This window comes from Hydra vulgaris, chromosome 06 (assembly GCF_038396675.1).
Source record: "Hydra vulgaris chromosome 06, alternate assembly HydraT2T_AEP".
Lineage (NCBI taxonomy): Eukaryota > Metazoa > Cnidaria > Hydrozoa > Anthoathecata > Hydridae > Hydra > Hydra vulgaris.
In genome coordinates this window covers 12,095,001-12,111,587 of record NC_088925.1, presented here as the reverse complement: position 1 = coordinate 12,111,587, position 16,587 = coordinate 12,095,001, and the positions used below count along the sequence as shown (strand labels likewise).

The window sequence follows — 16,587 nt, the reverse complement described above, 5'->3', positions numbered from 1 at the left end:
AGCTCGTGCGTTTTTTGAATAAAATAAGAATTCCGCCTATTTCAAAATAAGATATCCACCATTTGAAACTTCTATGTTTTATATCTGATCTCCCCATGTTTTGTTAAACACATTTAAAATCACAACCCTCTAAGTGCATTTTATCTAAGATTTTTTTTTTTCCAGCAATCTCCCAATGCGTAATTCTTACTTAAAATATAACATTTCTTTATGCTAATTTTTAAAAAGTTACATCCCCCTAAGTGAATTTTGATTAGATTTTATACTTCAGATTTGATTTTGAATTTGTTATATAAAATGTTATCTATACTTATGATTATAAATATACTTTTATCATCTTTTTTTTATGAATACGAGTTTAGAAGGGTTGGACCTAAAGCGAAAATTTTAATTTAAAAAATTTAAATCTTAAAGATTGCTTTAAATTTAAATTAGGTGGATAGTAAGTGAGTGGGTAGGGAGTGGTGCGCATTGGTGCTGACAGCAGCAAGTTTACAGTAATGTAAAAAGATGAACATTTGCTGTCATATTTTAATTTATAAAGTTTAGATTAGTTTAAAGTTTTTACTTTCAATTTTTTGTGTGTTTTGTAATACATAAAAAATAAACTCAGTTTATTGTTAAATGAATTGAATAGAATTAGAATTGTATAGAAATAGAAATTGTTCTTTGTACAACTACATAAAAATAAATAGAACCAATATTCTATTGACTATTTATTATCTAAGTTTATTTATAATCAATTATAAAAATACTCATCGATAAAATATTTATAGTTTGGAATATTTTTTTTTTGCTGCAATTTTATATCATTTTCGTTTAAATAAGTTTTTTAATGATATATAAAAACATTATTAAAGTAGTTATAGCCATAAAAGTTGAAACCGATAACTTTTATCAACATAATAGAAGAAAGCGATAACTTTTACCAACATAGTGGAAGAAAGCGATAACTTTTACCAACATTACGCAGTAAAGCGATACCTTTTAACAAAATAACAGAAGAAACCGAAAACTTTTACTAATATAACAGAAAAAATAATTTTTTAAGCAATAACCAATGTAGTTGAAAGAAAAGCAATAATGAACCCCCCGCTATTTAGATGAAGATAAATATTTGCTGACTTATAGGTAAAACTGAGACAAAAACGGGGTATTTTATGATAAGTTTTTTTTCTCATACTAAGTTTTCTGTTTTTATGTTACTAATTTTTTTTGTAACAAACTTTTCCTTTTTTTTTTCTTAATCAACAAATTTAATATTTTCTGAAAAACTATAAACTTTTTAAGAAAAAAGGAAGTTCATCGTTCACAATTATTGTTTTATAATTAAATATATATTTATATTTATTCAAATAAATGCTGTTACCGGAAATTTTTTCTTGTTACTCTTTATATGAATTTATGTGGAATTTGGTATTATACTTTTGTAGTTTCTTATGCAGTTTGGTATTATAAGCTTGTCCGGATCTTTATGAAAGACAAATAACCCATCGTCAATATGAAAATCTGAAGATGAATTTTTTCTTTCAAATGTTTTATTTTTTGAATGATTCAATACTTAAAATTATAAATAATTTGATTTTACATTTAGATATTATAGATATTGGTTTTTTAGGTATTGGATAATAGATTTTTTATTATATAGAATTTATATAATAATACAAGGTTTGGACTTAATTTAGTTTTTAGAATCACAGTGAACTTTAGCTTTTGCATTTTCGAGTGAAATTCCGTTTACTTGAACTTTCAAGGTATTTTTCAATAGCAATTGAGTTTTTCGATTTCAATTAGTGTTAATAAATGCAAAGTTTTAAAACCAGATGAAAGTTGTTGCCGTATTAACAGTTTGAGTTAACGACATTCCATCTCAGGGATCTCATTGTTTATATAATTTGTAATACGGTTCAAAAAAAGTTTTACGAAAGCAACTTGTTTCAATCTCAAATGGAATTAAAACGCATTCAAGATAATTTCCTGATCATAATTTTTTTTACCCCATAAATTTTTTTTTGACCATAAAAACTCGCAATTCAATCTATATTTATTTACTTTTGCTATTCCTATGTGTGAGTTTATAAATGTACTTTACTTATGCTATTTTCTTCTTATCAGTCGATTTATATATTTATACATAATAAATTATGAACTCTTTTTATACACTATATACGACATTGAAACAAATCAATCGTTGCACTATAACTATTTAAACAAACCAATTACCACAGCATATTTTTTATCTTGAATGTGTATATATTAACTGTATGCAATAATATGCATAAAATAAATTTTATGCATATTATTGTTTTTTTGTTTTTACTGTTGTATACAAAATTGTGTTGAATATTTTAGCAAAATTTTGTCAGTCAATTTTAGTCGTTTATGTACATATAATACTTCACTATGAAAACATAGTTTTGGTCATTCTGTTATAAGTTAATAAAAAAACGCATAGAGAAAATTTTCAACACTGTTTTTTGAATGTATTTAAAATAATTTTTTACATTCTTTGAATTCAAAATGTAGCTGAGAGTTTCCTATAAATAAAATAAATATAAATCTTTGATAAATCTTTGTTTATTATTTTTAGTTTTATCTAACAAAGAAAACATGTTTGTTTTTTTTTTTGTGTTTTTTTTTACTGGAAATGTTTTATATGAAATTGTGTTAAATATTTTAGCAAATTAATAATAAATAGAAATAATTGGTTTTCTTGCCGAACCCTAGTTCGCCTGAAAACCAAACTATGATTAATCACATTGTGCTGACTCAAAAATCATTGCTACTTGATAGACTACTTGGTGGACTAAGAAACGGTATTTTTTTAATTATTTATATGTTTTAATTATTTTAAATAACTTTACTATTAAAGTTGTGCATATTTAAAAAAATTGAAATTAAAAATTAATGAAAAATGTTAGAAGATTATCTAGGATCTAGTTATTATCGAATTTTTTATAAAAATATTTTTTAAAAGAACCAAATGTAATTAGTGCCACAACCCCCATGTTGTGGCACTAATTACATTATTATTCAACTTAAATTTATTTGGAAGTAGGGAAAGGGTTAGGAGAGGGTTGGGGAGAGGAGAACTTTATTATTGATTATTCTTTGTTATACTATATTTTTTATTTTTAGCATAGTTCAAAATTTACTAATAATTGAAAAAATATTTCAGTAAAATTTCTTTTAAATAAAGTTTTTGGTGGGCTTGTACAAACTTTAAAACCCCTATTAAACTTAAATAACCATGATTATATCCATCCCTAAACCTTACCGTCAATCAATGCTTGTATATTTCGTTATTTCAATCCCTACCGTCATTATTCAAAACAATCAATTATTATTAATTTCGACTTCGATAGTTTGTACCAATGTTTATCACAAAAAAAAAAGTTTTTCAAAACTTTGAATGACAAAGAATAACGTTTAATTCATCACATTTAAACGTAAAACGTAATTATTTTAAATTTGTTAAGTAGGTCAAATATAACTTTTGTGATTCAGTTAATGTGATTCAAATCTTTTTGTTTAATTCAAAGTGTTGATAGCTTCTCTATAGTTGATGTTACAGGTTTGCCATCTATTTATTGATAAACAATAATAATAGTAACAATAATAATATCAACTATTTTGTCAGTAAAAAAAAAATATACTATCCCGTGTTATATAAATGATATTTACATGATAGGGTTGAGCTTTTTTGATAAAAACGGTAAATGCACAAAAAACATCGATGTACCATATTGTAACATGTGTTTCATTTATAAGGGTTTAACTTTCCAATTAAAAAAGATTTAATTAAGTTAAAAAGCAAAAACGCTATCAATGTAAAACAGTGTAAGTGAAGGCATAGTATATCGATATTTTTCGCGCATTGACCGTTTTTACCGTAAAAGCCTACTACATGACCAGGGGAATCGCCTTTATTACTTCGTTCCGTAAGCTGTGACGTGCTTTTATTGTAAAGCAACATATTTACAACCATTAAAAAGAACTGCTAAACTACTAAAAACTATATACAAGCATTGTTAGGATTAGTTACTAAGTTAAATTTAAATGAAAATAATGTTATATCTAATCAGAACATAATATTATATCTTATTTGATTTTTAAGTTTTGAACAAAAGCTCAAAGCTTGAGAACTAAAGATAAGTTAATAAAATAATTTAAACAAAGTTTAAAGACAAGTTATTAAAACAGTTGTTAAAAAATTAAATCTAAGAAAGAATTTAATTCATTAACAGTGATTTTCAAGGTATGGTCGGTTTTTTTACGAATTAAATCAGCTAGTCGGGTATTTGACACAATTCAGTCGAGTAAATTTTAGATTTGAGGACCTTTTTTTTTTTCCTCCTAATTTTATTTGTAGAATCGCCTCTGCTTGTAGGGTAAATATTAATATTTATTACTGATAAGGAGTGAATAAGAATTCGACAAAGGTTTTTTTTTTGTCTACTTTAGTTTTCTAGTCTTACCTACATTAGAGCTGCATCAAGCAATAAAAACATTGTTAAAGTATCAATATATGAGGGAGAAAGATTTTTAAGCAGTTTTAATTTAATAATTATCTGTATAGTATGCCAATGTTTTTTGAAAATTAATCTTCCATTAATTTCATAAAGATTAGGAAGTTTTAGTAAAATGTTTCCTTTTTAGTCAAAACTTTAAAAAATATATATTGTTAGTTTTATTTATATTCAATAAACAAATAAATAATAGTAAAAAACAATTTATTCACTTTAAACCATTCTGTTAGATTTAAAAACTCCTTGTTTACTATATTAAATAAAAGGTTTACATCTCCATTAAAGTAAATTAAATTCGTGTCATCTGCAAAAAGATCTGAGTTTAAAATCTTTGAAAACTTATGGAAATTATATAAATAATAAATAAAAGTGGAGCCAGAATTTATCCTTGGAGAACACTGCAAGATATAGTCATGTGGTCAGGCTACCCATATAAAATGTATTGTTTCCTATTGTTAAAAGATTTTTGATATTTAGTGCTTCTAAATAAACAAAAGCTGCAGTCAATGATTTTCTAGCACATTTTTTTAAACAAATTTACTTTTAACAAAGCTCCAGGCAACCAGGCGTGGAAACAGGAAGGTGATAATGTGAGCAATTTTTACCCCCACCATACATCAACCAGTTTGTTTATTTTTTGGATTGAAATATTAAAAAAATTGATTTTTTTAAATAAAAATTGGAATGAAAAACTTAAAACATGTTTATGTGCTACTTTTTGTGAACCGTAGTTATTCTAACTATGATTATTTGGAATGTTACATTTACAAGTTAATAGTAACTAAAAAGCAAGAGCAATAAAACGGTTGGTAGAAATCTAAAATGCAACTTTGGGAAGCAACTTTGCTAAATGACGAGTTATAAAATATTGAATTTTGGTAGGTATAACATGAAATAATAATTAACTTTAGCAGCAACCTTAATTGTTTTAACAGAAAAGAGAAAAAGACCCATCTACATATATAATCTACATTTATATCTTGTCTAAAATGGTAAAAACATCATAAGTTTTAAGGAAAGATAAGAGATTTATAGATATAGATTGGAATTAGAGAATGAAAATTACAATATAGCCTGGTCTTACTAGCGTCTCCTTTAGCTATAGAAAATAGTTATTCCTTGTATTTATTTTCAATTTGTTTTCAGTTTTTTTATGTGAGATTAGACATATAGCAACAAATGAGCACAACGTATTTATATATTCAGAAACAGGAGAGGGCTAAAGATTTAAATGATAAGAGCTTTGCTGAACTTAGCACGAAGTCATTAATATACCAGAATCCAAATCAGTAAGTTAGCTTTAAACTAAAAAAAAGACTTTTTTTGTTCCAATATAATAACTGCTTTTTGTCTAAAAGTATAGAGTGGTCTACTTTGTCAATAGTTTTGACAGATATTCAAATACTCCTGTGTAAATTAAGCTTTTTATATGATTTTTTATTAATAGTTTTAAAACTTTTATAAATACATAGTTTCTGTCTTGCTTCACCGCTTCCAATAGAAACTTTTTGTTACTTTGGTTAACAAATATAACGAGAAAATAAAAGTTTGTGTTAATTTTCAGAACGTAAATTATTAGACTCAAGATTTTTTTATTAAACCACAAACGGTGATTTTTGGCAGGTAGGAAAATAAAATTACAATATACATTTTTTTTCTTTCTTTATTTATCAAATTATTAAGACTCTTCAAAAAGATTACGCGGGTTTGTCACAGAGCATGTCGGATAAGCATTTAACAAGAAAGATAACACTGCTTTTTCTTTTCCATGTTAGAAAGCATGCATCGGACTATTTGATTCAAAGGCCGGAACTCTAACCACTGCGGTACGGCTGTTGAGATATATTAAAGCTCTTGTTGAATATTTTAATATTTTTACAAGGCAGGAATGTTGTCTAGTCACGTGAGAAAGAAGCCAGAATGATTAAGGCATGGGGATAGTTCTTTTTTTGTCAGAAAGAATTATTAGATTAAGAAAAAAATTGGATAAAAGTTTATATTTTTTATGATCTTTAGGAGAGATAACCATCAGAACTAATGATTAGGTAATGGAAAGGTAATGATCAGAATTTTATATGATAAAATAATGTAATCTTAGCGTTAATCTGTGCATTGATTTCTTTACTTAAAATTAAATAGTAATACTTCATTAAAAAAAAAAGTATAAAGAAAAAAGATAACTTGATTAATTGATGTGCTAAACAATACAATAAAAGAAATAATTAGACAATTCAAACCTGATTCACAAAAAATAGATGAACCAGAGGCACCAGCACCAGGATCTGAACACAAAACAGCAAAACTAAAATTAGTTTTACTGAGAGTAATCAAGTAAATTTTAGTAATCAAGTTGTGAACTGTCAAGAGAATAAAAAGTTGTTCTAAAGATTACAAATGTAAAAGTTAAAAACAAGAAACAACTTTATGGGGACAATGAAATTTTTTTTTTTTAATATTACAATACAAATTTTATATATATATATATATATATATATATATATATATATATATATATATAAATATATATATATATATATATATATGTATATATATATATATATATATATATATATATATATATATATATATATATATATATATATATATATATTTGTAATATAAATTATTAGAGAAAACTAAATAACTTTACTCTTAGCCGGCCTTAGAATTATCGAATTAATTTTTCAGAGTTGAATTCTTGGGAACTTAACGGAAAAAATTGTATTACCCATTAAAAAATGACAATCAAAACCCAAAAGTAGATAATAAGAATGTCTAACGTTTATCATATTGTACAGAAAACGTGACACAGACATCTTACCTTTTTACATCTATGTTACCTTATTACATTATTAGTAAGTACATTAACTAGTTGTAACCGATTAAATGTATAATAGCACATTCTAACATCTAGTGCAATTTTTCTATGCTATCTTTCTAACTCGACTACTTCTGACTTTCACTCTACTATCCATCATCTTTCCTAAACTCACTTACTCTTGGTCCGTCAAAGAGAGTTATGATTCTGAATTCGTCTTTGCAGAATAAATTACTATAACACCATCTACGTTAGCTTATTCAAATTTTTTCAAAAAAATTCAAATACATTAATTAGTTTTAACCGATTAATTGTATAAATTTGCATGTAGACAATAGTTTAAACATTATAAAAGCTATAAAAAAAGAAAATAAATTACTTACCGATTCAAATGAAATCGCTGCCGAACTCAATAAGTTTTTTTCAACAATGGGACATAACTTATCTAATAAGATTCCTTATGTAGACATCAACTCTGTTGACGAATTTATATCGTCACCAAATTCAACTCTTAATTTTTCAAATCTAAGTTATTATGAAATTTAAATAGCATTTAAATCATTAAAAAGGAAAAGCAATTGGGCCTGACGATGTAAATGGAAATATTATAATTTACTCTTTTAATGTGATCAAAGATATCCTCTAGAAAGTCTTTGAGGCATCTATTACTCAAGGACCTTTTCCAGATAGTTTGACAATAGTAAAAATAACTCCAATCTTTAAAACAGGTGATCATACCAATATAACAAACTATCGTTCTATCTTAGTTCTACCAGTCTTTTCAAAAATATTAGAAGGAATAGTGTATAACAGAGTATACACTTATCTTATTGATAACAAACTCCTCTATAAAAATCAATTTGGTTTTCAAAAAAACAATTCTACTGAACACGCTATTCTCTAAGTAACGCGCAGTATTGAGGACTCATTTAAGAATTCTCAATTCACACTAGGCATATTCATTGACTTGTCAAAGGCTTTTGATACTGTTAATCATCATATTTTAATTAAAAAGCTGGGGAGCTATGGTGTTAAAAATAAAACCCTAAACTGGTTCAAAAGTTACCGAAGTAGTCGCAAACAATAATATAATAAAGAATCTTCATCGCAAATAATAGCGAATATAACATGTGGTGTCCCCCAAGGGTCCATACTTGGGTCACTGTTATTTTTATTAAACATAAATGATCTTTACAAAGCTTCTAACTTAACGACCGTAAATTTTGCGGATGATACGAATTTATATTAGTCACACGAAGACATAGATATACTTTTTAATAAAATGAACTAAAAAGAATATCATATTGGTTTAGAAAAAATAAATTGTCTTTGAATACGGATAAAACAAAATTTTTTACTTTTTTACCCAACTTCTAAAAAAAAAGAGAATCCAAAATATCTTGCCTGACTTATTAATTGACAATACAATCATAAAAATAGAAAAAGTTACAAAATTCATAGGAGTCTTGATAGAAGAAAACTTATCTTGGAATCAACAAATTGATAATATTTCCATGAGAGTTGCTAAAAGCATTGGAATTCTATATAAAGCTAGATATATACTAAATAAACACCAACTAATTTAACTATATTATTCATTTATTCATTGCCATACAAACTATGCTAATATTATATGGGGAAGTGCTCACAAAACCAAACTTAAATCTCTCTATCGGCATCAGAAACACGCAGCTCGCATAATTAGTTTTGCAAATCGTTTTTCAAGTTCAACACCACTTCTTATAAAAATGAAAGTTATACGAACTAAATATTTTTAATATTTTATGTTTTATGTTTAAATGTAAAGAAAATGTATCTCCTAGTGTATTTATAAATCTTTTTAATTTGAAACCCAAAAACAAATATGAGCTTCGTTGTAGTAAAAATATTCAAGAGCCATTTTGCAAAACAAAAATTGACCAGTTTTGTATTTCTTATCGTGGTCCATTTCTCTGGAATAAAATAGTATTTCCTAACTTTGATTTTTCTTTCAAGTGGTCTTTTTCTTTCTTTAAAAAGAAGTTAAAAGGAATAATATTTTCAACACAAAATATATTCATTTTTGTTTACTGTATAAAGAATATAATTTATACAACATGTATTGAATACTTTTATAATATTATTTATATTGAGAATGTTATATACCTATATTATAAAATGTTATGTTAAAACTTGCTTAACATCTGAAGAGTACTATAACGCATATGTAATTTTTTAATGTACGAATTTTTTTTATATAGATTGTAAAGGGCTTCATGATAAGATCATGTGATCTACTGGAAGTCATACCAGTAATATATTCATTGTAAATTTACATTGTTCATATTATTCTGGAAAATAAATTACAAAAAAAAAAAAAAAAAAAAAAAAAATATTGTCTCATATAGACAATAGTTTAAAAAAAATTAACACATAGAAGCAGTAGAGTGTTGAAGATTGTTTCTAATTACATTTTAAGATAATATTAAAAAATTAGTAATTTCATTAGAGAGTACCATCGAGGTAGGGATTTAATGTTGAGGTTTTCCGTTGCTTTTTTTAACTATAAAATTTTTATGAACAAACTTGAAACTTCAAAGTAATTCAAAAAAAAGATAAGGTTCTTTTTTTTTCGAATAAAATTTATAAACAATCGGAATTTGTTGAAAAACATATCTTTTATGCAATCCTTTTCCTTGTTTAATTTTTTTTTTTTTTGTAACCATTTTCTACAAAGACCATATTTTACAAAATATTTTGATATGTTGTTTTTATTGAGATCTCTCCTAATTACATTATGTAGTTTGTCAAAAATGTAGGTTTTAAAAAATACGACAAATAAAACGTAAAGTTAGCTCAGAGAAACATTATGAGCTTTTTTTTTATAGTTTTCTATATCGTAAGCTATCAAGAAACTTTAACTTTATTATTATATTAGTTTTATAAAACCAAATACTGTTTAACTGGAGAATACAGTAGTGTGAGATGAAGTTTGGATGATTTAAAACAGAGCTTGATTTATCTTTTTAACAATTAGTTTTAATAAATGCACCAATGGCGGGTTTTAGGAGGAAGGGAGGGGGAGAGGTAGTAGCTCCCCCCCTTCCCCTGGAACTTTTTTTCAGAAATATTCTTTTGTAAATTGACTATTATACAGAATAGGACTACTCTACTGACGAATGAAATTGACTATTATATGTAATTATACGTATATGAACTTGATTGTTACACTAAAGTACAAAAAGTTAAAAAAAGAAAGTTACATAGAAATGCGGACCTTATTTTTTCAGACCCTATTAGCCCCCTCCTTGGCGAGTGACAAAACCCACCACTGAAACGGACTTGTGTCCTTTCCGAAATGACAGGCTAAATTATAGACGATTTTCAACCAATTATATCCGATTTTTATTTCAAGCGAATTGAGCACTTAACCAGAAATTTCATGCCTCTTTCCTCGCTAATGTTGCTTACCTTTTCGGAGCCAGCATGAAACCTCAAACCTCCTATTTCTGGTCCAGAATTCTAATTCCTGCGTTATGGTTGTTAAAACTAAATTATTAGTATCTAATTTTTCAATATATTGAGATTTTAATCGACTAAATTTTCAAAATACTGTATTTTTGACTTAATGTATATTGAGATAATGTATAATATTAATGTAAGTCAATCGACTTAATAACTACGTCTATTCTGCTATGTATTTTCTACTTATTTTGTTATTTGTATCAGAGCCAATTTTTAAATTTTTGTCTAAACATAAATAAAATTAATAAACTGAGATAGACTTTTCTTTTAATTAAAATTTCTACCCAAACCAATACTGGTATTTAACGTTTAAATAAAACCGAAACAAAAAGAAACAAGTATAATTTGTCTCATAAAAACCGATACAAAACAAAACTAGTCTACTTTTATTTCGTAAAATACAGTATAAAGCTAAATAAATTTTTATTGTTTTGTAAAAATACAGTACGAAAATGAATTTTGTTTTGTTTTGTAAAAACGGTACAAAACGCAACCGTGTCGCGTACCATGAGAAATTAAGACTGAATTAGTTAATGGGTCATACCGTATCAAATAGAACTTCGGAGACCTTAGGCGAATTCACCTGAGTTGACGCATGTTAAGTTGACGTGTAAAGTTTGTTATTAAAGTTATTAATGTTAAAAATGTTAAAAAACGATCATTAAAAGAAAATTAAAAAATAAAAATAACATCTATGACGTATTGTTGTTACCGCGAATCATGAACTAATAAATGTTAAATAACAAACGATTATTTTAAAAAAACGTTCAATATGCTCTTTTAACTAAGTTTACAAACTACCGTGAATTATCGTTAAGATTTACCGTAAAATATAATTTAAAATATTGTTTAATATAACATTATCTAGTATGATTTTCTAAATAAAATGTAAAAAACTTACATCGACGCTGAATAAAAATTTTAACTATAAACGTCAAAAAAATTAGATTGATGCTTATGCGCAAAAACTATTTTTGAACGCATTGGGCAAGACAAGAACTTTTATGACAGGTATAACTGATGCATAGAAGCTACTATACTGTTGAGTATGCTACAGTAAAATAAAAACTCTTTCTCATATCCATGTAATATACGTGCAAGAAATATTGTTTTAGACCTTAGTTAAAAACTTTCACGATATCTATTAAATAAGCATATTTCTACGTACAGACAACTATTTAAATATTTGTTTAATAATTGATATTAAAAACTCTTAATCTTATTAAAATAACATGTCAAACTTTACAAATTTTACAAGAAAAATGTTTTAACCACAAAAAACTATTTCCGTCAATTATCAGTTCGATGTTATTTTTTTTTTAAATAATTTAATGAAATAAGTTATGGTAATAAAAAGTTATCAGGAAGCATCCCGCGTGTAATAAATACACAATGAAGGATGTAGAACTAACAACGCAATCAAGCACATATAAATAGTGTAGTTTATACTGCGTAGTTTAATTTATAACCACTTTGTTCAAACAAAGGAGATTACTTCCAGCATTACAAAAAAAAAAAGAAGTTTGTTGCTTTTTTTTTAATTTTTATTTTAAAGGTTCTATCAGAAGATTTTTGTTTTTATTTCAATGCTAACGAACGTTTTTAGTTGCTAACGAACGCGATACTATCAAAATTATATAAACATTTTTGGATAGCAGATTATTTTGTTAAAAGTTAAAAACTCTTTTGTTCTGGTTAAACAAACACAACCGCTAAGTAGATGAACTGTAGTTTTCCGAAAAAAGTTACCATACCTTAAGAGATCGCTAAATAATGACCGTTAAGAATTCAACAAACAATGCTATACCGACCGGAGATGTCGTAAGTAACATCAACAAGTTATTGGTGGTTTTTTATTTATTTTTTTCAGTTTACTTTTTTATTACTTAGTCGCTGAAACAACTAAAGTTTAATGTCAGTAAGAGTAATATTTTGTGTCGTGCAATTGGGCTCGATAAGCTCAAACTTCATATTGACGATATCCTAAAATTGTTCAAAAGATTTTAAACTTAGTTTCAAAAAGTTTAAATTTCTTATTTAAAGCAAAAATAAATACATAATTTTTACCAAGTTTATATAAATTTATTTAGGAGTTTTATTAAAAGCGTTTATTCAAATTAATGACATTCTTGCGCAACTAAAATAAAAAATACGAAAATTGTTATCAACGTCATTATTATTTGCACGTTGTTTGATAAAGTCGTTACAATTAATGTTAAAATATATGCGATATATTCCGGCGCGCATAAATAGAGTACACGTTAGGTTAAAAAAAAAGGTACTTTAACATTTAGCTTTTTTTTAAAATATATTTTTGTTATTAAATATATTTTCGTATTTAAGAGAAAAAATTATAAACTAAAACTCGTGAAATTTCAAATTTGAGAAAGAGGATCTAAAGTTTATTGTTTCCAATAAATGCAAATTATCTGTATTTAATCAATCAACAGCAACAAAAAAGTATTTATATACTTTTTTTTTGTGTGTATCAATGCAATACTTAGAGAGATAATTTTATGGTATCCGGACCTCCCACATTTTTCTCTTTAGTAAAATATCGAAGTAAAATAAGTTATATAAAACTTACGTAAATAGACTTTTAGTCACGCTTACAGTATGGGCTTTTCGAAAAATCTATAAAAGTTTTTTCTGGTTATTATTTAAAAGGAAACGCAAAGTTAACACTTTTTGGCTTTCAAAACGTGAAAGAAGTTCTAAAAACTGGCATTTACTAATGATATAAAATAAGTGGAAAATTAAAGTGACGTTAGAGACTTGTGTTTTTTATGCACCAACAATATTTGGGTGTAAAGGATTGCAATTTCTTTTTTTTAATGAGAAGTTAGTTATATTTACTATGAAAAAAATAGTAGCAGGGTTATTTCCAAAGTAATATTATACTAATAATAAATTAAAAATTGTAATTTTAATATTTTGTTTATTGGAAACATGGATTAATTGTAAATAATAAGCATACTTTTTTCAAAATAAAACACAAAGCTTCAGTTCTGTGTTTTTATTATCTGTACCTTGCTTGTAAACTTTACCGGTAGTTTGCTCTACAGCTTAAATCTGTCACAAGTCACGTTTAACTATATTATTACCTATTGCACATTCTACATATAATTCATTTAATCTTTTATGTAGAGGTAGATAAGGCTTTAAATAGCTTTTACTTAACTGATTCATGACCAGGAACGAGTTAGACAACAGTCTTGGTGTCAGCGTCAAATCTGGTGTTGAATCTGTGAAGCCCAAAAGATTTTTAAGAGATTTAAAAATAAAGAAATTTTTGTTTAAAACTGGAGCTTAAATTTTAGTCACATATTAATGTGACAACCTCGCTTTAATAGTTTAACATATAGTTTAACGATAGTTTAACAATTTTGACTGGATAGCGCTACTTTTAATGCATTTTTAAGAGTTAGGTATGCTGATGGTATCAAAGTATTTGCTTTTATAGTATACCACCACCAGTATATCACCGCAGTGATATTTTAAAAAGGTAAGATTTTTATCTAATTGATATAAATCTTAACTTTATAATCCCCTCCTCCCCCCCCCCCAAAAAAAAGAGAAAAATCCCCCTCCTTCCTAATTTAAATTACCCATTTACTCTTATTGTTTTATTTCATATTAAAGATTACTAATTGTCAAGGCTATAATCACAAAAACAACACTGTCTCAACAATATCCCACAATCAGTTAATTTACTTAATAATGTATAATTTAATATCGCTTACCCTAATTGTAAGTTGGTGCATTTACGATTAACTATATACAATATATTATTATACAAGTTTCTTTATCATTAAAATATTTAAATATTTTTCATCTCTACCCAGTAGGTCATTATGTTATTAAACACGCTTAATCTGATATTATTACGCGTAAATAAGTATTTAATACAAGGTGTATCGGGTTAAAACTACGTTTAAGTTTATATATTTAGATAAACAAAAGACTTTGCATTTATTTAATAGTGAAAATTATTAATTTGTAATCACGTGCGTATTACTGAACTTAAAGAAAGAACTGTGAAAAGTGACTAAAACGTAATAGCAATAATAACTCATATAATAAATAACACTTGTTGCATAAATAATAAAAAAAACCTTTATTTTTATTACAAAAATCATATAAACTTTTCTACAAATTACAACTCAATCTTATAGATATTAGAAAATAAAAAATGTTCTATTCAGCTTCCACTTTACCTTTAATTGATTTGTATACGGATTTTTTAACAGTGTCACTTATAAAAAACTAAAGATTTATTATAGACAAATGTAAACATGCTTTTTTATTTATCATTAAAATTAATGTTTGGCCTTATTGATGGCTCCATCTGTATTAACAAGATGTTTTTATTTAAATAAAGTGTTTGCCAATAACGGTAAATAATGGCTTCATGATGATAAAAATTACAAGTGATGGCTTAATATCAATTACGTTATAAATGCTTAAAAAAAATGACGTAAAGCTTTCAGTTTTATATTGTAATTTAGAGGGAACTGATTTAGAGTTACCTTTAAGTTATAATATAACTGAAAGCGCATTGAAAATTATAGTTTTTTTAATCTTAATATGAATTAATAATATTTGCTCGGTGTTTTATAAATGTCTTGCCACCAAACTCCAAAATGCAACTGTAATTAGACTAATAAATAAGAAACCATTGTTAAATTAGTATATATATAAACAAAAAAAATTTCATCTTTTCTTTATTATTTTCTTTATAATTTTATTATTATAAAACTGTTTTTATGGTATCTTAACAGGTACCCATATTCGTTCACTAACTAATTTTTTTAGATAACCTCACTGAGCTCTTCTTTACCATCGATATTATCTGGAGAATTCAAAAACTATCCTATTCATACACTTGACTACAATAATAATAATAATAACAATTGCGACACAATCGAGTTCAAGCGCTATTTAAGCAATCCTAATTTGAGTGATAGGAAATTGATAGGCAATCAAATAATAAAGCGATGGTCTGGTTTCTTTCACTTATCAGAACCTTATACAGAGTGCAATGAAACTAAAAATTTGAAACAGAACGATAGTGAAATCATTTCTCATTCTGTAAATAAACCAATTTTACTTACTGCCAATAATGCACATCAAGAAAGAGAAGAACCTTGGAGCAAGTATTTTGAGGAAAAAAAAAGTTTTAAAAATAAGGCTTTTAGTTTTACTAATATAGTTGATTATAACGAAGATGAAAGAGCTCATTCTCAGGAATTGTCAGATTTATTTTACCAAGAAAGTCAAACTAATTTAAACTCATTTAAAAGTACATGCCAAGTAAGCAATGCTATTCAAGATAAGTTTCAAAACACTGAAACTTATAGAACTAACTCATATCCGTCTACCTATCATCAACCACAATATGTACTTAGTAAAGAAGAAATTAGTACAAACATCTCATATGAAGATTTTACTGTATCAAGTGGTAAAATAGCGCATTTTGTTACCCAGGGAACAAAGTCGAAAGAAGATAATAATCTATTAAATGATAAAAGTGATATAGAATGCTCTAACAACATAACGGATGAAGTAAATGAGGTAGGTGATAAAATACCAAGTTACGAAAAAAAGAAGTTGTCTTTCGAAAATTCAATGATTAGCATTTCTGAAGATTTTTTAAATCATAAAAAAAACGAAAAAGAAAGCTCTCAAATAAAAACAAGACGCTATGCTCGATCAATGTCTACATGTCTTCCCTCT

General features: G+C 26.1%; 1 protein-coding gene across 3 annotated transcripts in view; it reads left to right on the top strand.

Moving 5' to 3' along the window:
- Window positions 1–2,665: 2,665 nt before the first annotated feature.
- The window catches only part of LOC100202978 (supervillin), a 47,344-nt gene continuing 33,422 nt past the window's right edge, over window positions 2,666–16,587 (top strand). Inside the window, exons 1-3 of one of the 3 annotated variants that reach the window (XM_065799230.1) lie at window positions 12,105–12,372; window positions 12,458–12,672; window positions 15,667–16,587. The exon at window positions 15,667–16,587 is cut by the window's right edge and continues 271 nt beyond it. In XM_065799230.1, the coding sequence (XP_065655302.1) occupies window positions 12,625–12,672; window positions 15,667–16,587 (969 nt within the window). In that variant the 5' untranslated portion in view covers window positions 12,105–12,372; window positions 12,458–12,624. Of the gene's footprint in view, window positions 2,817–12,104; window positions 12,373–12,457; window positions 12,673–15,666 lie in introns of those variants that run through there. The other 2 variants (XM_065799231.1, XM_065799232.1) reach the window with 2 other exon arrangements.